General features: G+C 52.3%; 2 protein-coding genes across 3 annotated transcripts; one reads left to right on the top strand and one right to left on the bottom strand.

Annotated features, from left to right (window-relative positions):
- Positions 1–33: 33 nt before the first annotated feature.
- Positions 34–10191, bottom strand: DUSP18 (dual specificity phosphatase 18). The gene is made up of 2 exons (XM_043979312.1): positions 10038–10191; positions 34–3003 (listed from the first exon to the last, which is right to left on the bottom strand). Exon 2 carries the CDS (start codon positions 2932–2934, stop codon positions 2368–2370), a length of 567 nt encoding a protein of 188 aa, XP_043835247.1. The 5' UTR covers positions 2935–3003; positions 10038–10191; the 3' UTR covers positions 34–2367.
- Positions 5945–19362, top strand: C1H5orf52 (chromosome 1 C5orf52 homolog). 2 transcript variants are annotated; one of them, XM_043979311.1, is made up of 3 exons: positions 10338–10617; positions 11774–11882; positions 17220–19362. In XM_043979311.1, exons 1-3 carry the CDS (start codon positions 10481–10483, stop codon positions 17472–17474), a joined length of 501 nt encoding a protein of 166 aa, XP_043835246.1. In that variant the 5' UTR covers positions 10338–10480; the 3' UTR covers positions 17475–19362. The 2 variants fall into 2 exon arrangements, 1 of the variants encoding a protein (XP_043835246.1); XR_006354222.1 differs by lacking the exons at positions 10338–10617; positions 11774–11882 and adding an exon at positions 5945–8781 and having other exon boundaries at positions 17220–17240.
- The last annotated feature ends 849 nt before the right edge of the window (positions 19363–20211 follow it).

The following is a 20211-nucleotide window of genomic DNA, read 5'->3' as shown; positions in this document are numbered from 1 at the left end:
TCAAAAAAATGGAAATGTCTGCTCTGGTTGGGCTCTGCCGATAACTAGCTGTGTAACCTTGGAGAAGTCATTTGCCTTCCTCTGGGTCTACCTATCCTTACTTCTTATTGTACTAGGTATGTGGGTTACATATCCTCCATTACATCTGTTTCTGTTTAAGTAAGGCAGAGAAAGACTTCAAATCTAGGCCAGCGCTGAATTAGGGTCTGCACAAACGGTGAACCATAGGTTGAAAAGCAGGGCCCTGTCACTGAAAGAATCCTCTAAAATGATCCCTCAGAGGATCAGTGCTTTGTAAATCCAACTGCCTCTGTGGGGTGGGGATGGGCTACCCTCTGCTAATGGGAGTTGAGTCCAGTCCAAAAAACAGCATCTTAGGCATTTTTCTTTTTGAACTGGACATGTGTCTTCATTGGTGTCCGGAACTCCTGAGACCTCTACCATTGCAAGTTGGCATTTATAATCGTAGAGTCTTTGGGGTAGGGATGGGGGTGGGGAACAGAGAGGCCCTAGGTCACATAGTTCCTATGTGCCAGAGGCAGCATTTGAACTCAAGTCTTCCTGACTCTAAAGGTCAACTCTCTATAGACACTATTTACCAAAAAAAAAAAAAAGTCAACCATTTTCTTTTTCTGAGTGATCCCTTATAGTTTGGGTAACCCATGGTTCTAGTAGGAAATATTAGAGTTCTGTTCCCAGTGGCTTCAGTCACATGCAAGAGCTCTGCTTACTGTGGAAGTGTGGTCCAGTGGAAAGGAGTTGGAAGTGGTGTCAGAGGACTTGGGTTTGAACCCTGACCGCCACTATTTCTGTGACTTTAGGCAAGTCATTTAAACCCCATAGACTTCAGCTTTTCTATCTGTAAAATGCTGAGTTTGGACTAGAAGGACTGGGAAACCCCACTGAGAGGCTCGGAGACCTAGCTAGGTGAGGACCACAGTCACACAGCTCATGGCAGAGGTGGGGTTTAAACCCAGGTGTTCTTGCCCGAGGCCAGTATTCTAAATACTAAGCCACAATGCTTGAGTCACTAGGTATATGGGTCCAGATCTAGCGGGGCTAGGTGGGGTGTACCTGAGCCACTGGTTAAAAGGCAGGGCCCTCTTATAAACACTAGAGCACTCTACAAACGTAAGGGATCGATGAGGTGCCAGACGGGGAGGAGGCATGAGGTGGGCCCCACCAAGTGGGGCCCTGTTTGGCCCCCTTGGGAGCCCTAGCATGAAATCTGGCAAATGGCTGGCTCAGATGATGGGCCAGGATGAAGCTTACATTTCAAAGTTGGCTCTTTATGAGGAAGTTTGATGGGAGGAGCAGAATTCAGCAAGAAGAAAAAAGAGGCAGTTTAAAAATTTTTGCAAGTTTTATTAAGGATCCTTTGTTGTAAAAGATCTTTCACCAATAAAAAATGTGCTCCAGGGAACCCTGCTACTAACCCAATTAGGACATAATTAGACATCATCCCACTTGAAGGGCTGGGGGAGGGGACACCAGAGGAGGGGTTCAGGCTGGGGGAGGGGAGAGAGCGGCCACCTACAGGCACACCCTACCCTACGTGTGCCATTTATTTGATCCCTGCAATTGATTTCAGTAGGCACAGATATAAACTGTTCATTCCAAGGGAAGAAAGCTTGAGCTCCGGGGTCTCAGCCTACCTACCTGGCATTATGAATGCCAAGGTAGGGCTCAGTTAGATGAACTTCAGGAGGGTGCCATGAAAGGGCGAGATGAAAAGGGGTACCCCTTCAGTGTGTCCCTTAGTGAGACATTAGAATGCTCTCTGGATGCCTGTGAGAGGGGTGAGAGCAGGGGCAGAAAAACTGGTTTGGCTCAGGACATGGAGAGACATCCCCCTTCAGTCACTGGTCAGCCCCAGAATGTCCAAAGGGCCCATCGGGCCGGACTCACCAGAAAGTAACTGGAGGGGGAGGCGGCGGGCAGAGAAGGGGAGGAAGGACACAGATCTGGTCCCAGGAGTGACGGTCAACATTGCAGACCCATCAGCTATGGCTCGGCTCCAAGAGGCCGCCTGTCGGCGGCTCTTTGCTGTGGAGTGAATGTTTGGAGCCCACCTCCCCTGCTCCCTTGTCCTCCCTGACTAGGGGAATTGGGCACAGGCGGGGAGGTTCTCAATCACTAAGTTCTTGATAACTTTTATAGTGACTGAGTTTTATTCTTTATAGATGCTGATTCAAGGTTAAAGCCCCCAGGAGAGCTCACTCCTTGACCTCACATTGTCATCTGCTTTTCCGTATCGATCAAAGTATCATACTCGAGCTGAAGAGTTTATTTTCAAGTTCAGACCGTGGTCTAGAGTGAATGACAGGTCTGCACCCTTCACCCTGAATAGCAGAAAGCTAATTACCATCACAGTGGGATCATTACTCTGACCTCCTTCTCATAAACATCCGGGATCACGCCAAAGGGAGAGTTCACCATCCGAACTGTGTTTTTGCCATAGAGTTTGAATTCGTAATGAATGAGCTGTTCCCAGAATCCGTTGTTGGGCCGAATGATGGGTCGGCAGGACTTGGTCCAGGTGTGGGCGTCCAGCAGGGACATGGAGTGGTACTTCATGAGGTAGGCCAGGCAGAGGGCCGCTGACCTGCTGACTCCGGCCGCGCAGTGCAACAGCGTGCGGCCCTGCTGCATCTCCACCGTGTGGATCTTGTCGGCGATTGGGTCAAAGAAGTCGTACAAGCGGGAAAGCGGGGTGTCGGCCACAGGCACTTGGACATACTGAATGTCGGCGTAGAAGGTATTTACCACCTCCACAGACACGTTAATGACGGTGGTGATTTGGTTGCTGGACAGTATGACCTTGTTATTAGCGGCCAAGCCATTGCCGAGGTAGAGGCTGCTGGTAATCTGGGACAGGCCACAGACTGCAGGCTGCCTGAAGAGAATGGGGATAGTGTTCAAAGATGTATTCATTAAGGCAAACTTTATAAATCAGCGACGACGGGGGGCTGCATCTTCCTGCTACTCTTTGTCTAAAGAAAACTGAGGAGAGAAAAAAGAGGTTACAAGCAAAGTCTGACCACCCCAGTGGGCTCTCGGGCCAGCGGCACCAGTAAATGGGGTATGGGCACACACACAGGGATGAGTCTGAGGCCAGATGCCTTAGGCTGGCATTCAAGGCCTCCACCCAGACCTTCCCCAGACCTGGCCACAACATCCTCTCCTCCCTTCAGTACCATTCTCCCCACCCCTTGCCCTACCATGACCTCTTCCTCTCCAGCTGCTCTGACCCTATCATTCCCCCACTCAAAACCATTGGCTCCCCCAGCGCTTCATGGAAAAAAGCATAACCCCCACCCCTGGCATTAGAGGCCCCCTGGCCCTCCTTTACCAACCCCACATCCCAGGTACATGGCCCCTGCTCATCTCCCATCCCACCCTTGCTTCCTCCTGCCTGCCGGGGCTCAGCTCATGCCTTGAAGGGATTCTTTTGTGACTCCCCACTAACTTCCTCTAGACCTGGGTCTGAGGCCCAGTAGAAGTGCCTTCAGCACAGGGTCTGAAGGAAGAGAGCAGGCCCTGTCCCTGCCGGGCTTTTCCATCTGCTGATCGGGGAATGATTGTTTCTATGGCTGCATAAGGAGGCTGGGCACTGCGGAAACTGGGGCCTCTTCCTGGCGCCATGGCCACAGGAGCCGCCTCTAGAGCCCTTGGGTGCTCCCATTAACTAGGAGCTGGAAAAGTCCAGAGTGAAAAGAGGGGGCATGCTCGGGGGCCGGGGGTCTCAGGGTGGGCAGAGACTCTCTTGGTGACTTCCATCTGCTGGCTCCTATGCTAGTCCTTCTCCCCATGAGAGTCCTGCAAACACTTGTCCTCCCCACGTCTTCTCTTCTTCAGACCAGACCCCGCCCAAGTTCTTCCAATGAACCCTCAAACGGCCCTTCCTGGCCCGGGAGCCAGATGATCAAGGTTCTTCCTGAAAGTGAAGTGAAGAGTGCGGTAAGTCAGGAAGACCCGAGTTCAAAACCTTCTTGCCCTTTGCCTCAGCCGTGGTGAGGATCAAATTTGATCCGATGTGTAAGCACTAAGCACGGTGCCTGTCACCCGGGCTCCCATCAAGTGGGCCTCCTTGTGGTCTGCCCTGAGGCCCTTTCTACTCATCTCTGCCTTGAGAAGCCCACTCAGCACAGGTGCTGCTGCCTGTAAGGAGCCTCTTGGGCTTCCCTGCTCCAGTCACATCATGCTGGATAATCTCTGTATTTCTCCAAAGAAGTCGGGCTTCCTGAAGCCAGAGACGGTTTTTGTTGTTTTGTTTTCGTGACTTTTTGCCTTGCTGTGGATGGCCTTTGATGGGCACTCCAGGAGGCAGTAATCCCGACGGGGGCTCACCAAGGCACGGCACAGTGACTAGTCAGAGGTTTACAGATTTCCATGCCAGGAAAGGCCTGTCTAGTCCAACTGACCAAGGCTTGTACCTCCCCGCCCTCGAGCATCAGGGAAGCTCCTCTCACACCCATCCTCTTTCCCTTCAGGATGCTGTCTTTGCCTCCCGGAGCAGACAGTCCATTCCAGGCTCAGACCCTGTCTGTGCACAGAGAACACTCAGCAATGATGGGGGCAGATGCCCCCAAACCTCTCACCAGGACAAACCTTGGAGGGACCATCACAGCACGAGGACCAGATTGGCTCTGGTTTGGTCCCAGGGCAGAACCACAGTCACGAGTGGAAGATGCGGAGGGGCAGATTTAAACTGGACGTCAGGAGGATGCCTGCTTTCACAATGAGAGCACCGGAGCCCTGGCCCGGGCCTCCTTGGGAGGCAGGGGGCTCCCATCCTGTGGGCAGAGGCTGGATAATGCTGTTAAGGGGATTCTGATTCAGGTGCAGCTTCACCCTGCTGGCCTCTGATGGCCCCAAAGTCGAATGGCTCCATGGTCCATGCTTGCTCCACTTTTTTGGGCTTTAGGAAAACCTTTTTTTTTGGTGAGGCAACTGGGGTTAAGTGACTTGCCCAGGGTCACAGAGCTAGTAAGTGTCAAGTGTCTGAGGCCAGATTTGAACTCAGGTCCTCCTGACTCCAGGGCCGGTGCTCTACCCACTGCGCCCCCTAGCTGCCCCCTACAGGAAAACCTTCTGCCCCAGAACAGAGTGCCGCTTCTGCCATCTAGGAGAGGGGAAAAGCTATTGGGCTGGGAGTCTCATGACCTGGCATCGGTCCAGACTTTGCTACTGCTTGGCCAACCTGGGCACTCCACTTGGGCATATGTGCACCTCTGGGGCCATTCCCCCCATTGTAAAATAATAAACAGTTAGAGAGGCTCGTTGGGAGGCTCAGACAGGACGATGTGAGTGAGTCACTATAGGAACGACTGCCCCAGTGACCTTGTGCTCCACCCCCGCCCCGGCCTCAGCCTCTTCCTCTACAAAAGGCGGGGGGGGGGGGGTCCCCTGGATGATCTCCAAGTTTTCCAGTTCTAGAATCCCGCGATCTTCCTGTCTCCTCACAGCCCCTGCCCAGCCCTGTCTGTCCCCTTGGGCAGGATCTGGTAACAGAGAGAAACAAAGATTTCTGCTGATGGCTTCTCCTTGTTGGGCAGGTTTTGGTCCTCAAGTCCCCGCCTGGCTGCCCACGTCTGGGTGCCCTCTGGCTCATCAGCGCCCTTCCAGAACTGGACATGGGACATTCTTCAGATTAGTCTGACCAGGGTCGCACTTACGTTCTCCTTCACATACTTGGTTCCAGCCAAACTGGGCCAGGGACTGTGCCCAAAGTGGCCTGGGCTGCCCAGTCACACTCTCCCTGGGGGCCTCCAGGAAAGGCTGGATGACCACTTGTCAGCAATGCTCAAAGAGGCATTCTTTTCATGTAGGGGTCGGCCTTCGTGGCCACTGAGGGTCCTTTCAATTATAAAATTAAACAGAGGCAGAGGTGAAGTGACTTGCCAAAGGTCACACAACTAGTAAGTGCCCTCAGAGTCTGGATTTGAACTCAGATCTTCCTGCCCAGCACGCTTGCTGCCACACCTCCTAGCTGCCTCAGTTTTCTCATCTGTAAAAGGGAGATAGTAACAGTACCTAGCCCTCACAAAATGCTTTACAAACCTTAATGTGTAAGTGGTTACTAAGACATTAGGACAGAATCTTATCGATCACTTGGTCCAACCCCGTTGTTTTATTCCTTATGCTTGTCGCCATGTGTGTTTATGGCTGGTCTCAGCCAAGAGGCTGAACAGTGATGCGTCCTTTATTTTTACGTTGCCTTTATTTCTGCCCATGTTCCTCCCTGTCCACTCCTCAGTAAGCCATTCTTTGGAGCAAAGAAGAAAAAAGAAATAAGGCAGTCTGGCCAAACCAGCCTGTCTCCAGTGTGTGCCTACGCCACATTCCCCACCTGCAGCCCCCATCTCTGCACCAAGAAGAGGGAGGTGCATTTCCTGAACTTTTGTCTGGGGTGAAGCTTGGAACTGGGACCCCGGACCTGTCTTAGAGTGGCTGCTTGACTGCAAAAGCTTGTGAGTAGACAATGCATTGGTGACTTGAAGAAATGATGGGTAGGAGACATTTCTTTCCCAGGGCAAGCCTGCTGTTTCAAGGAAGGGCAACAAGAATGTAGAGTTATCCATCATCCATCAATACTCGACCTTTTCCAGAACCCTCCCCCCCATGTCGGCTCCTTCCTGCTGCAGAGGCCTGTGGTGGTCTTCCCTCTGAGTTGATCTTCTGTCTTCCCAAAGGCCGGACAAATGCAGCCTGCTCTACCTGGGGGAGGAGAGGTTTCTGCATGGCAGGTAACCATGCCTGATCAGTGACGCCAGTTCTTCCTCAGTCACTCCCTCACAGGCCTGGTCACTGGGCACCCGCTGCCCGGCTTGTCTTACTTGACTCTGCATGGGCCGGCAGAAACCTTCATTGCCTTCGGCAACTTCTCTTTGGCACATCCACATTCCCTAACATGCACCTCCTCCACACAACTGATTCCCACCGTTCCCCAAATGACGGGTGGCTTTGTTTCCAGGTCTTGGCACAAAGCACCCTGCTCTGCAGGCCAGGTGTAGGTTTTTTCTGTCTTTGTTCCTTTTCCTTCATGTATAATGTGGGTATGAACGCGTGGGTGATTTTTTTTTAAACAATTCCAAACTGTTTCCCAGAAATGGTGGCCCAAACTCTTGCTTTAAGGGAAGGGAAACTCAGGGAGGTGCCCAAGGTCACCCACCTGGTCAGCACCAGAGTGGGCATCAGACTGGCACTCCCGTCTCATTGGGCGACCTCTCAACACTACCCAGGAGGAGCCAAATGAGAGCCAGGGCGCTCAGGGAAGCTTCCCAGAAGAGCTGGGATCAAGGACACACACATTTCTGGGATGCCAACCCTGCCAGGACCTGTTGCTTTGATGCAGGGTCACATGTCCTCCTCACTTGGCCAGGCTGATGATGGATGACAACCCCAGAGCCACCCTGAGTGGGGCATTCCTCCTGGCATGGCAGCATGGCCTCCCGGGAGGGGGCGCTCACCACTCCTCTCTGGGGTGACTGTCCAGGTGGCTAACCCTTCTTCCCCAAAGCAGCCTTGGAGCCTTAGAGGGAGCTCCCATGCCTTCCCCTCCTCTTCTCCAAACCAAACACGCTCGCCTAGCAGGAATGGGAATCCTTCCACCATCCTGGCTGCCTCCTCTGGAGGAGTCCACGTCCTTCCAAAAAGCCGGTTCCCAGAACAGACTGTGAGAACCGGCCTGGCCGGGGTACAGGAGAACAGCGCAGAACAAGTATTTCAGCACTGCACGGTGGCTACAGCGGTCAAAACAAAAGCTGCCAGTCCCGCTCTCAAAGAGTTTATGTTCTACCTCTTCCTGAACCTAAGCCACATTTTGAAGCCAAAAATCCCATTGTGTTCTCTGGCTGCCATAGCGGATGGTAGATGCACGAGGAACTTGTGGCCCACTGATAACTCCAGGTCTTTTTCAGATAAATGGCTCCCCGGCCACACCTCCTTCATCTCAGACCTTAGTGGCTATTTTGAATGGAGAGGTAACCCTTCACAACAGTCCTCATTAAAGACCTGTCAGGCTCTTCCCCAGGCTCTCCCTTCATATCCGCCACCTCGTACAGAGGCCAGATGGTCCTCTTCAAATGCCTTCTTCCTGCCACACTGGCTGTTCCAAAAGCTACGCTGGATCCTGTTCATCTTCAGCCTTGAACTCAAACTCCTCAGGGGCTCGGTCAATGCAGATGCTGAGACTTCCAGGGTGGGTGGCCAGGCGTGGGCCGGCCAGGACACTGCTGGGGCTGCCCGATGCTTTGTGGAGGGTGGAGAGCACGTGCCCAGCGTGGATGGCGGGGGGGGGGGCACGACAAGAGCCTTCCTGCCTGGCAGAGATGACCCCACCAGGCCAGCGTCCCCCTCCTGGAAGCTTCTCCCTGTTGGCCCATTCCACAGACCTCTGTTCCGCTGCTCACCTCCCATACTTGTGACTGTCCCCAGGGAGGAGCCTCTCATTGGGGCAGCAGTGAGCCTGTGAGCACAGGGCATCTCATCACCAGGGGAGCACAAGGAGGAGGTGGGGGCTGCGATCAGCTGCAGCGGAGGGAGTCTCTGGGGAGAAGCTCCCCAGAGTAGGCTAGGGCAAGCGCCAGACTGACCCAGACCAGCACCAAGAAGCCAGACGGACCTCTGGGCACTCCTGCCAGTGTTCCAGAACTAGACAATCCAAGATGGCTAAGTCCCCCCCACCCCGCATCACGGAGGCCAATGAGTATAGTCCTTCATAAGAGGAAACTGAGGCAGGGAGGGAAGCGACTCCTAGAGCTCACAAAGGAAGTCAGGGTAACAAGGAAAGACTAGACTTAGAGCTGGGAAATTGTCCAGCGCGATTCCTTCTGGTATTACAGGGAAACCGAGGCACACGGAGGTCAGAGGGAGGGATGACAGTGGGAGGGCTCTGGCTCCCTGGCGAGACCCCGACCTCGCCTCCTCTCTTCTCTCAGAGGAGGCCTCTGGGGCCCCTTGCAGGCCCAAGTCTATGCTCTAAGATCCCCCCATGCCCCAGGTCTGTCCTGGGCCTCCTCGGCAGCTCCATCATCGCCTTCCATGGAGGACTCTCAGCCTGTCTGTCCCCTGTGCTGCCCGCCAAGCCAAACTGCCCAGCCTGGCCCCTCTTCTACCAAAGGCACCAGCATCCTTGCCAGCCACCAGGCTCCTAAGCCAGGTTCCTCTGCCCTCCCCATCCCACAGTTACCCTCAGTTGCCAAGTCCCTCCCCTGCCCCAACAGAGGCATCATCCCCTCAAAGCACAAACACTCGAGTCTAACTGACCCCAGCCCCCCGCTCAGGCTTCTCTCTGGTCCTCACACACAGCACCCTCTCTGCCCTCCCCACACCTCTGCCTGGCTGGCAGCAATGCCAGGGCGTCAGAGCCCCCCTCCTCCTTGAGGACCCCCGCCCTTGGCTACTGGTGGGCATTTATCCTCATTCGCTTTGTGTTCACGATGCTGCAAGTTTCCTTTCCTTAGGGTCTCCCCCATCACAACCATGCCCCCTGGGAGTGGGGGGCACAATTTTCAATTCTTTGTCTTTGGATCGCTAGTGGCTGGCACACAGCAGGCGCATAATAAATGCCGGCTGAGTCCCAACTTTAAATCCGGGCCTTCCCCCTGAACCAACTGCCTCTCGCTGCATACATGGGGAAACTGAGGTCCGCGGAGATGTATGACACTCCGGGGAGGGGCTTCTCCGGTTTAGGCCTCTGGTTTCCAGGAGAACCCGGCAGGGACCCAAGCGCACAAAGGTCCCGCCTTTGTGAGGCTCCCTTCTGGGAATTACGGTAAGAGATTGAGGCGAAGGGGCAGATGGGATTGGAAGTGCTGGCCAGAGCCTCCCGGGGGCGATGGGCGGAGTCGAAGGGGCGGACGGGAAGGGGAAGCAGGGGGAGGGGTGAAGGAGTAGAAGGGGAGGGGAAGGAAGGAGAGGGGGCGGGGCGAATGGGCCGCCGGTCCGGGAGGAGGGCGGGGCAGGGGCCCGGGGCCGCAGGCCCGCCCTCGGACCGGACCTCGCCAGCCTCGTGCCCGAAGCCCCAGGCTCACCCAGTTCTCAGCGTCCTCGATCCCGCCGTCGCTGCTGCCGCCGCCGCCGTCTTTGTGGTGAAGCTTCCGCTTGCCGCCCGCTCACCTCGCCGCCTCTGCTGCCGCCGCCTCACACACTGCTCCCACGCCTCCCTCCATCATGCCCTCCCGCCCCCGCCTGTTTCCTAGGCAACGAGCCGCGTCTGCCCTACGGCGTCCGCGCGGGGACAATCCAGCCTCGCACGCATGCGCCCCCACCCCAGTGCGGACCGGGGCTCGTTTCCCGGGCAACGGACGCTTCCAGGGACGAGCCTAGTCTTTTCTAGGCTCTGGCGTTTCTAACCGCGCGCCCCACCGTCTCCTAGGCGACGCCAGAGGGCAAACTGCTTTACGTCTGCTTGGGCTCCATTCAACTGCCCACCCAGCCCGAAGACGCTGGGGAAGTGCCCCTTTCTGGTCCGGCTATGGCCACGCTCCAGTCCGCATGCCACCTAATGATGGACAAGCCCATGGAGCGGCGCCGGATCGACATCCCCTTGGCCGGAAAGCCCCAGGTGGTGTTCATGCAGCCCAAGCACTCCCAGGCTCCTGTGCTCTTCAGGTGCTTCCCGGACCACTCAGCCCCCAGCCCGACCTTCGACTCTGCTCCCCTGGGGGTTCTGCATCCCTAGCCTGACCTCCTACCCTGCCCCCTCAGGACCCCAGAACGCCACATCCACTTGACCGGCCCCCATACCTTGCATCCAATACCCTCAGGCTCGACGGTCCCTGCCTCGGTACCAGGCTCCAGCTCCCTTCCGCACTCACAGAACCCCGCGTCTGATTTGTACCCTCTGGCCCAGGATGCCGGCCCCCGACGGGGGAGACACTCAGCGCCCTCCCCTTTCCCCCCACCGGCTTCTAACCTAGTGATCCTGACTCTAGGTCGTGGCCTCCACACCCTGCTTTCTATTTCTGGGACCACACAGACCCCTGCCCTCTCCTAGTGTCTCTCTGACCTTTTCTAAATCCTCTCCATCCTTCTTTCTAGATAGTCCCTTTGTGTTGTTGAGCCTCTGATCCCCTTTAGAACTGATTCGGACCCCTCTCACTCCCTAAAAATCCTTCCACCCAGACCCCCCACACTTCCACTCCAACATCTCCTCTCCCTGTCCTTTGCATTCTCCTTCAACAGCTCCCCAGGGCCTTCATGAAATGCCTGCTTTTTTTTTTTTTTAAGTGAGGCAATTGGGGTTAAATGACTTGCCCAGGGTCACACAGCTAGTAAGTGTTAAGTGTCTGAGGCCAGATTTGAACTCAGGTCCTCCTGACTCCAGGGCCAGTGCTCTATCCACTGAGCCATCTGGCTGCCCCCGAAATACCTGCTCTTTAATATTTACCTCTCTCCCCACTCTTGAACTGTGCCAACACCCAGGGTTGCCTACACCTCTGACCACTCTGTCCCCAGAGCTCCTCTCTTGTTCTTGCTTAAAAGCCCTCTGAATCCAGCCTCTGTTTAGAACCCTGTCCCCTTAGCCCTGCTAGCCTCCCCTCCAAAGAACACCCACCCAGTGCCCTCTCGAAATCCTTTCTAACGTTCTTTCCCCCTGAATCTTTCAGCCTCCCCTATGACACCTTTTAATCTCCACCTCCTCAAAACTCTGGTTTGAGGGTGGCTCCTGGAGTCCCACACCCCAATTCCCAGCATTCAGGGGCACCTGTGTCTCCCTTGCTCAGTCTTGGCTTGGCTGAGGCCTTTGCTGCCCTTCCCTCTCTAGCCTGATGAATGCCAGCGAGGTGGCTGTGAAAAAGTTTTTACCCAAGAGTCACTTATCAAGGGTGATTATTCGAGACAACCTCAGTGCCCAGCGAGTCTACGAATTGGAGGTAATGTTGTGACCAGACTTGCCTGAGGGTTTTCTCTCCCTGGTCCCTCTGTGCCCCGATTCTTGAAGCAGAAGGGGCCTCAACTTCTCACCTGCCGGTCAGAAACGTGGAGGGTTTGTGTTTGCGGTAGGGGGGTAGGAAGTGGGAAGGGGGGGCTGGGCCATGGAATCCGGCCTCAAGCCCAGCTGGGCAGTCCTTACTTGTGCACTGCCTCTTTCAAGGGACTCTTGTGACCTGAAATGGGAGGTTTGGGAATGGCTGCCACTGACGTGTGGCAGGCTTGGGGAAGGGATCCAGGTTGCCCAAAGTCATAGGACCAGGAAATGGTAGGGAGCAGTCTAGGATCCAGATTTCTTGTCTCCCTCGTCCTCTCCAGCGCAACACATAGACCTCACTTCAAAAAAGGGTAGGAGTAGGAAGTGGGAAGAGCTTGTCTGGGCAACTCAGGCAGGCAGGAAAATGGTTGATTTTTCCTCTGTACAAATGACACAAAAGACAAAGCCCAGGGCTTCAGCCATGAGCACTGGGAGCTGGTCCTGAGGCTTGTGAAAAAATTACGCAGGTGGGGGGTGTTGGGGGAGGGAGTGTGAGTCTTTTTCCTGCCCCCCTCCCAGGGAAGCAGCAACCAGGTGATCCTGACTCATGATTCCCACCCCCCCCCACTCTGTGCATGGAACCAATTGGTCCCGAAGATGCCCCCCTACTGAATGTGAAACTTTCAAAATTCTCCCCTAATCATCATCACAGGCACATACATTCCACTCACCCCCCTCTTCCATCTTTGTCTTATGGTTCACAAGGGCAGCTAGGTGGCGAAGTGGAGAGAGCATTGGCCCTGAAGTTGGGAGGACCTGAGTTCAAATGTGACCTCAGACACTTACTAGCAGTGTGACCCAGGGCAAGTCACTTAACCTCAGTTGCTTCAAACATCTGGGGCCATCTTCAGTCATCCTGATGTATATCTTGCCACTGGACCCAGATGGCTCTGGAGGAGAGAGGCTGGTGACTGCACAGCCCTCCCTCACTTCAATCCAATTCATTGTAACTCATGACATCACCTCCTGATGTCACCGTCCTCTTCAAGAACAAAGGACAAATATTTTCCAGCTCCGTGTTCCAGGGATGCTGCTCTCTCCAAAGTGACCAGTGATCTCTTTTTGCCAAATCCAGTGGCCTTCTCTCAGTCCTCCTCCTTGACCTCTTACCTCTCCACAGCCTCTGACACTGTTGACTTCTCTCTACCTCCTTGACTTCTCTGTAGGTTTTCATGACCACCCCCCCTTTCTGGTTCTTCTCCTATGTTTCTGACCACTCCTCACTGAGTCTTTGCTGGATAATGGGTATCCCCCAGGGTTCTGCCCAGGGCCCCCTTTTCCCCTCATAGTTGGTGTTTTTTTTGTTGTTGTTGTTTGTTTTTTTGGTGAGGCATTTGGGGTTAAGTGACTTGCCCAGGGTCACACAGCTAGTAAGTGTCAAGCGTCTGAATCCGGATTTGAGTCAGGTCCTCCTGACTCCAGGGCCGGTGCTTTATCCACTGCGCCACCTAGCTGCCCCTCCTCATAGTTTTAATGATCATCTCTCAGCTGATGACACTCAGATCTACCTGTCTAAGCCTCTCCTCTCTCTGCCTTCAGGTCTCCAACTCCATCTGCCTTTTAGACAATGTCCCCCTAGATGTCTGGTCGACATCTTAGGCTCTACACATCTCAAATGGAACTCATTCTCTCTCCTCCAAACCCTCTCCTTTTCCTTACTACTGGTAAGGGTGCCACCATCCTCCTAGTCACTCATGTTTCTAATCCACCGCCACATTCCAATCTGGTGCCATATCCGAAGGTTCCTGCTTCTACAATGTATCTCGTGTATGACCCCTTCTCTTCTTTGGAAGGACCATCCCCCTCGTACAGACCCTTACTCCTCCCATCTGACCTAACACAATAGTCTTCTGGTGGGTCTCCCCACTCTAATCCACCCTCTATTCAGCTGCTAAAGTGATTTTCCTGAAATACAGGTGTGATCATGTCACTGCACCCTGTCTCCCATCACCCCAAGTGGCTCCCTATCACCCCAAGGACCAAAAACAAAGCCCGGTGTAAAGCAGCGTGTCCATGTCCCCACTCTGAGCATTTTCACTGGCTGGCCCCCTCCTCACCCTCTCCTACCGGCTCCTCTGACTTCCTTCAGGTCTCCGCCAAAGCAAGAAGCCTTTCCCACACCTCCTTTATCTCAGTGCTTGCCTCCCCTTGGTTACGTCATCCGGTCTTCTTCTTGCATGTACTGGTTTGTTAGCATGTTGTCTCCCGCATTAGATTGTCAACTCCTAGAGGGCAGGGGTGTTTTTTTTGGGGGGGGCTATATTTGGATCCTCAGTGCGTAGTGCAGTGCCTGGCACAGGGTCTTTTTTTTTTTTTTTTTTTTTGGTGAGGCAATTGGGGTTAAGTGACTTGCCCAGGGTCACACAGCTAGTAAGTGTCAAGTGTCTGAGGCCGGATTTGAACTCAGGTCCTCCTAAATCCAGGGCTGGTGCTCTATCCTCTGCGCCACCTAGCTGCCCCTACACATAACAGGGTCTTAGTCTTTGTTAGTTGACTGACTGTGCTGACCCATTTGGTGTCTGCTTTTTCTGGTAATGTATATTTAGAAAGATTTTTATTGCTCTCAGTTTTCATGTCACCTTCACTTCCTAGTATATTCCTCCCCCTCCACTCTTCACTGAACCATTCCTTGTACCAAAAAACAAAAGAGTGAAAAGTTCAGCCAGACGCACCGGCATATCACCTGAGTGTGACAGTGTATACAGTGTTCCACACCCCCTTAGGTCCTGTCTTGTGCATACTTTTCCATGCATCAATGCCAACAAGCTGAGGACCTCTTGTACCAGGGGTCCAAGTGAAACGTCCTAGGAGAACAAGAAACAGAAGAGAACCCCTGGGAAGTGCCTGTTGGAGGAAGCTCCTGAGAAAGGAAGAGGATTCTGGGCAGGAGGGAGGAATTGATGAGAGTGCCTGGGAACAAGGACTCATTTGGGCTGACATGGGGAGCACATGGTGGGGAGCAGGAGGAGCTTGGGAGTCAGGGGTGCTCTTATCAGTTGACTCATCCATCATATGAAGACTAGGTGGCCACTAATCCATCCCAAATCCATCTACAATCCTTAGAAGTGGGAGAAACGTGAAATAAAGGTAGAAAAGTAGATGGATTGCAGAGGGCCTTGAATGCCAGACTAAGGAGTTTGCCTTCTGTTCCAGAGCCACTGAAAGTATTTGAACAGAGGCGTGATGGAGTCAGACTTGTTCCTTGGGAAGGTCATTTTGGCAGCTGTTTGGAGGTGATGAGGACCTGCCTGGAGGGAAAGCGATGCTCACAAGACTTGGTGGCGGATTGGCTCTCAGTGTGGGCTGGGGGTGGGGACTGGCATTAGTGGCAGGAGAAGAGAGCCAAGGATAGAAGGCAGCATCCTAAGCTTCTGGGAGGAGGGAGAGAAGGTGGGTATATGGGCCAGGGGATGGGGCTGAGTTTGATTGTGGATCTTATGGTGGGAATGCTCGGGCAAACAGAGAAGAATAAGTTTAGGAAAAAGACGGAGGCAGAGACAGACCTGGATTTGATTTGAGAGCCATCTCTTTAGAGGGGATGATGAACTTGTGGGATTAACCCCTATGATCCCCAGGGAAGAATGCCTGAGCTGTTGGGGAGCCCTGAATGTGGAAAAGCTTGCTGGAGTTCTAAGGAGGATGCTGGGGGAAGGGCACTTGCTTCTTTCCCTTAAGAGTGGGTGGGGGAAAAGGTGAGCACAGATCCTCCCAGCTCACCACACCCTGATCAGATGGAGGCTGGCTGCTGCTCCTGCAGGAGGTAGATGCTAGGTCAAGATCTTTGTGCTTGTGATTTTCCCTTTAAATGATAAGATTCTAGATCACTGAGGTTTGCTAAGTGCTTCACATCTATGGTCTTGTCAGAGTCACCAAGTTCTCTGAAGAAGGTACTGTTATCCTTATCTTACAGAAGAGACCGAAGTTCTGAGGGGTCCAGGGACTGTCCTGTGGCCGCAGAACTTTTCAGTGTCTGAGTCACGATTGCAATCTCTGTCTTTGTGTCTCTTGGTCTTGCACTCTGTTCACCATGCCCTGCTTAGGTCTGGATCAACACAGGATGGATGCCATATATCGTATCAGAAAGAGCCCTGAACTTGAAAGGCAAGACTAGACAACCCAACTGGCTTCTTGGGACCTTGAGTTCTGTCACTATAAGCCAGGGCTGCCCCCAGCACTTTTGTACAGGGTCATCTCTCATAATCCAATGCCGGCACACAGACAACCTCTCGATTTACTGTGAGCAGAGGCAAGGTTCAGTTTGGCACAGGGACAATCCGGAGGGATGGAGTGGCAGGGCTGTCCTTCTAGTGATGCTGGAGGAATGGGTGAGATGCCCCTCTCCTTGGTTCAGTCAGCACCCCTCACCTGGGAGCTGAGGTCTGGCTGGGAGAAAGCTCAGTCAAGCTCGGGGGTTTCCAACCCCTCTTGGCCTTCATTCCTCTTAGCTTTTCTGTGGACCTTTTGATACCCTCTCTTCACTACAACGAGAAGTTCAATCTAGAGTTTATCATGCACATGAGAAATAAGATAGACATTCTCCAGACATCATGTCCTAGGCTGGGAATCCCTGGTCTAGGCCAAAGCTTCTTAAACTATGGGTTGACACCCCATATGGGGTTGTGTAACTGAATGTGGGGGGGGGTCACGAAAAATTTGGCAGTAAGTGATTTGTATACCCATTTTATATACTTATGTACCTGGGGTCACATAAAACTTTCTGGGGTAAAAAGGGGTTGTGAGGGGCAGCTAGGTGGCGCAGTGGATAGAGCACCGGCCCTGGAGTCAGGAGTACCTGAGTTCAAATCTGGCCTCAGACACTTAACACTTACTAGCTGTGTGACCCTGGGCAAGTCACTTAACCCCAATTGCCTCACTAAAAAAAAGGGGGGGGTTGTGAGTGGAAAACGTTGAAGCTGCCCTGATATAGGTAAAGAAACAACACTGTTGTAGAAGTGAGCTCCCCATTACTGGAGGTATTTGAGTTTCCGGTTGTCTGGGATGCTGTTGAGAGAATTGGTGGCTCAGGCAGGTATTGGGACTAGATGTCATCTGAGGTGGCTCCCTGTTACCTGAGCGAGGGCTTTTTGTGAAACTGCCCAAGGGAGTGGTGGGTGGGGAGGCAGTTAGAGATGCTTCAGTCACTGGGAGACTCATGACTATGCCCAGTGGAGGGTGCACCAAAGAGGGAGCCAAGGGCTCACCTCCTTTTCTCCTCCCTAATTTTCCCTTTGTTCTCTTTAAGACAAGAGCAGCAGACAAGACCAAGAAGAAAATGGGCCACCTCTATGACCACCTGAAGAAGAAGTTCATGACGGACCAGCTGAGGAAGCTGAACCGCTGGCGTCGGGAAGCGCTGCCCATCCAGAGATACCTGGAAAGCATCCAGAAGTACCGCGAGGAGTCCATGGTCAAGCCCAAGAAGAAGGTGGAGACTCCCAAAAGCTCTCTTGGAAAAGAGTCCATCAGTAGCAGGAAGCCTACGCTCTCCTCCAGCTGACCATTAGAAGAGGGGTATTTGTCCTGGGGAGGGGAGGGGGAGCTGCGCTTCAGCCTCGGGGCCTTTCTGGAGATGACTAAATTCTCCTTTTGTTCACTGTTTCCTTGGCATCATCTGTGTGTGGGCTACAACTCAAGAATGGAGGGAAGCAGGCAGGCAAGCAGGGTTAGGACAGGTCCAAGTTGGCCGCTTCATTGCCCTGTGACTTTGGGGGAGCCCTTTCCCCTCTCTAGGTTTCATTTGCTTCTAAACTCTCTGAACCTCTGAAGATAACTCATTATTAGGAAAGCTATGGGAAGGGGGAGTGAGGACATGTGGGATAAATAGAATCCTCCTCACCACACCCACAGTGACAAGCTCGTCTCCCTAGACTACCCTGTTCCCATAACACCTGGGTGGAGAAGACAACGCACTGTTTTATAGCTGGGAAAACTGAGGTTCAGTGGCTTTCCCGAGCTCATGATTAGCAAATTGTCAAAGGACCTAAACCAGGATATTCTGATCGCAAGTCCAGTCCTCTTCCCATTCTAAAAGGCTTCCTTTTGTCATAGAATTGTCGGAGACAATGAGACAGACCGTCTCATTGGGTAGATGAGGGAAACGAGGCCCGGAGCAGGAAGTGACTCGATTAATTAACTCTAAAATTAGGGTTTAAACTGGGGTTAGAACCGAAGACCCCGCCTGAGAAGCAGAGTTCTCTACTCAGACTCACTCCAGCTGTGCCAGCATTTACTGGGCTCTCTACCTTGTAGATGCCACTAGATGCCATAGGAGCTCTTGAAGAAGAAGGGACCCTCAAAGCCACAGAATCCAACTCTCTCACTTTGCAAGTGAGGAAAACTGGGGCCCAGGGAGGTGAACTGATTTTCCCAGGGCAGCCCAAGAAGTGTCTAAGGCAGGATTCAAACTTGTCTTACTGACCTTTTAAGGCCAGTGCTTGATCCACTGTCCCAAGGGACAAATTCCCATATAGACCAGGGTGAGTAAGGGAGTCCTTGGCCTCAAGAAACTTAAGAGTCAGGGAGATAGCATCCAAATACCCAGGTAGGACGGGTTTCAGGACCACTCTGGACAATTCCCAGATTTACATCTCCAGGGTCAGCTTTTCTCCAAAGCTCCAGAACTACATATCCCAATGCTCGTACAGGCCAAAACTCAAGTGCAAAATGGATTCATGTTCCCTCTCCAACCTCTTTACGTCAATGGCACCAGCCAGGCTTCCAACTTCTTCAAGCCAGAACTCTCCTTTCCTCCTAAATCCTATTGTTTGCACCCCCCCTCCCAATCACCTAGGCTCTCAACCTCAGTGTTGTCCCTCCACATGGCCAATGTGTTGCCAAGACTTGTTTCTATCTTCACACCATCTCTTTCAACGTACCCTTCTCTGACAATGCCATCACATGGGTGTTGGCACTCCTCCCTTCATGCCTGGGCTTTCTCTGTCTCAGGGCTCTAGTTCAAATCTTTGCTGCCAAAGGGATCTTCCAATAGCCCAATAAACTCAAAAAAGCAATGGAAATGAAAGGAAGTCTATGGAGAACTTGGTGTTAAGACCCAAGTGAATCACATCACCCCCAGAGCAGTCAGATGAAAGAAACTGGCAAAAGGTCAACTAAGCAAAGTTTCTAAAGCAATTTTAATAATTGGCGACCAAACCAGAGCCTTGGAACCTGTGATCCCTATTTGTGATATACAAAGGGGTTGAAAAGGTGATGAACCAACCCAAGCACAAAGGAGGAGTGCCTGCCTCTTTGAGAAGACCTCATTTCTATGTCTTATAATTTATTAATTAGTAATTTACATGTCACCCCCTTGAAAAGTGAGCTTCTTTTTTTAAATTATAAAAGTATTTTATTATTTTCCAGTTACATGTAGATATAGTTTTCAACATTTGTTTTTGTTTTTTGTTTTTTTTTGGTGAGGCAATTGGGGTTAAGTGACTTGCCCAGGGTCACACAGCTAGTAAGTGTTAAGTGTCTGAGGCCAAATTTGAACTCAGGTCCTCCTGACTCCAGGGCTGGTTCTTTATCCATTGCGCCACCTAGCTGCCACACAACATTTGTTTTTATAAGATTTCTAATTTCAAATTTTTCTCCCTCTCCCCCTCACCCCCAAGACAGCAGGCAATCTGGTATATGTTATATATGTACAGTAACATTAAACATATTTCTGCATTAGTCCTGTTATAAGAGAAGAATCAGAGCAAAATCACCAAAAACAAAAGAAATAGTATGGTTCAATCTGCATTCATATTCCACAGTTCTTTTTTGCCCCTGTATTTGGAGAGCCTTTTCCATCATAAATCCTTTGGAACTTTCTTGTACCATTGGATTGGTGAGAAGAATCAAGTCTATCACAGTTGATCAACATAATGTTGATGATACTGTGTACAATGTTCTTCTGGTTCTGCTCATCTCATCATCAGTTCATGCAAGTCCTTCCAGGTTTCTCTGAACTCCTCCTGCTCATTGTTTCTTACAGCACAATAGAATTCCATTACATTCATATACCACAACTTGTTCAGCCATTCCCCAATTGATGGGCAGCTCCTCAATTTCCAATTCCTTGCCACCACAAAAAGAGCAGCTATAAATATTTTTGTACATGTGGGTCCTTTTCCCTTGTTTATGATCTCTTTGGGAAAAAGACCCAAAAGTGGTATTGTTGGGTCAAAGGGTGTGCACAACTTTATAGCCCTTTGGGCATAATTCCAAATTGCTCTCCATAATGGTTGGAT

The sequence above is a fragment of the Dromiciops gliroides genome, chromosome 1 (genome assembly GCF_019393635.1).
Source record: "Dromiciops gliroides isolate mDroGli1 chromosome 1, mDroGli1.pri, whole genome shotgun sequence".
Classification (NCBI taxonomy): Eukaryota; Metazoa; Chordata; class Mammalia; order Microbiotheria; family Microbiotheriidae; genus Dromiciops; species Dromiciops gliroides.
Note: the sequence above shows the minus strand (reverse complement) of the source record. Positions and strands in the feature narration are given on the sequence as shown.

Excerpts from the sequence above, each read along its gene's own strand:
- DUSP18 (XM_043979312.1), bottom strand. The coding sequence starts at position 2,934 with ATGAATACATCTTTGAACACTATCCCCATTCTCTTCAGGCAGCCTGCA.
- C1H5orf52 (XM_043979311.1), top strand. The coding sequence starts at position 10,481 with ATGGCCACGCTCCAGTCCGCATGCCACCTAATGATGGACAAGCCCATG. Across the intron at positions 10,618-11,773 it reads CAGGCTCCTGTGCTCTTCAG|CCTGATGAATGCCAGCGAGG; the intron begins GTGCTTCCCGGA and ends TTCCCTCTCTAG. Across the intron at positions 11,883-17,219 it reads AGCGAGTCTACGAATTGGAG|ACAAGAGCAGCAGACAAGAC; the intron begins GTAATGTTGTGA and ends GTTCTCTTTAAG.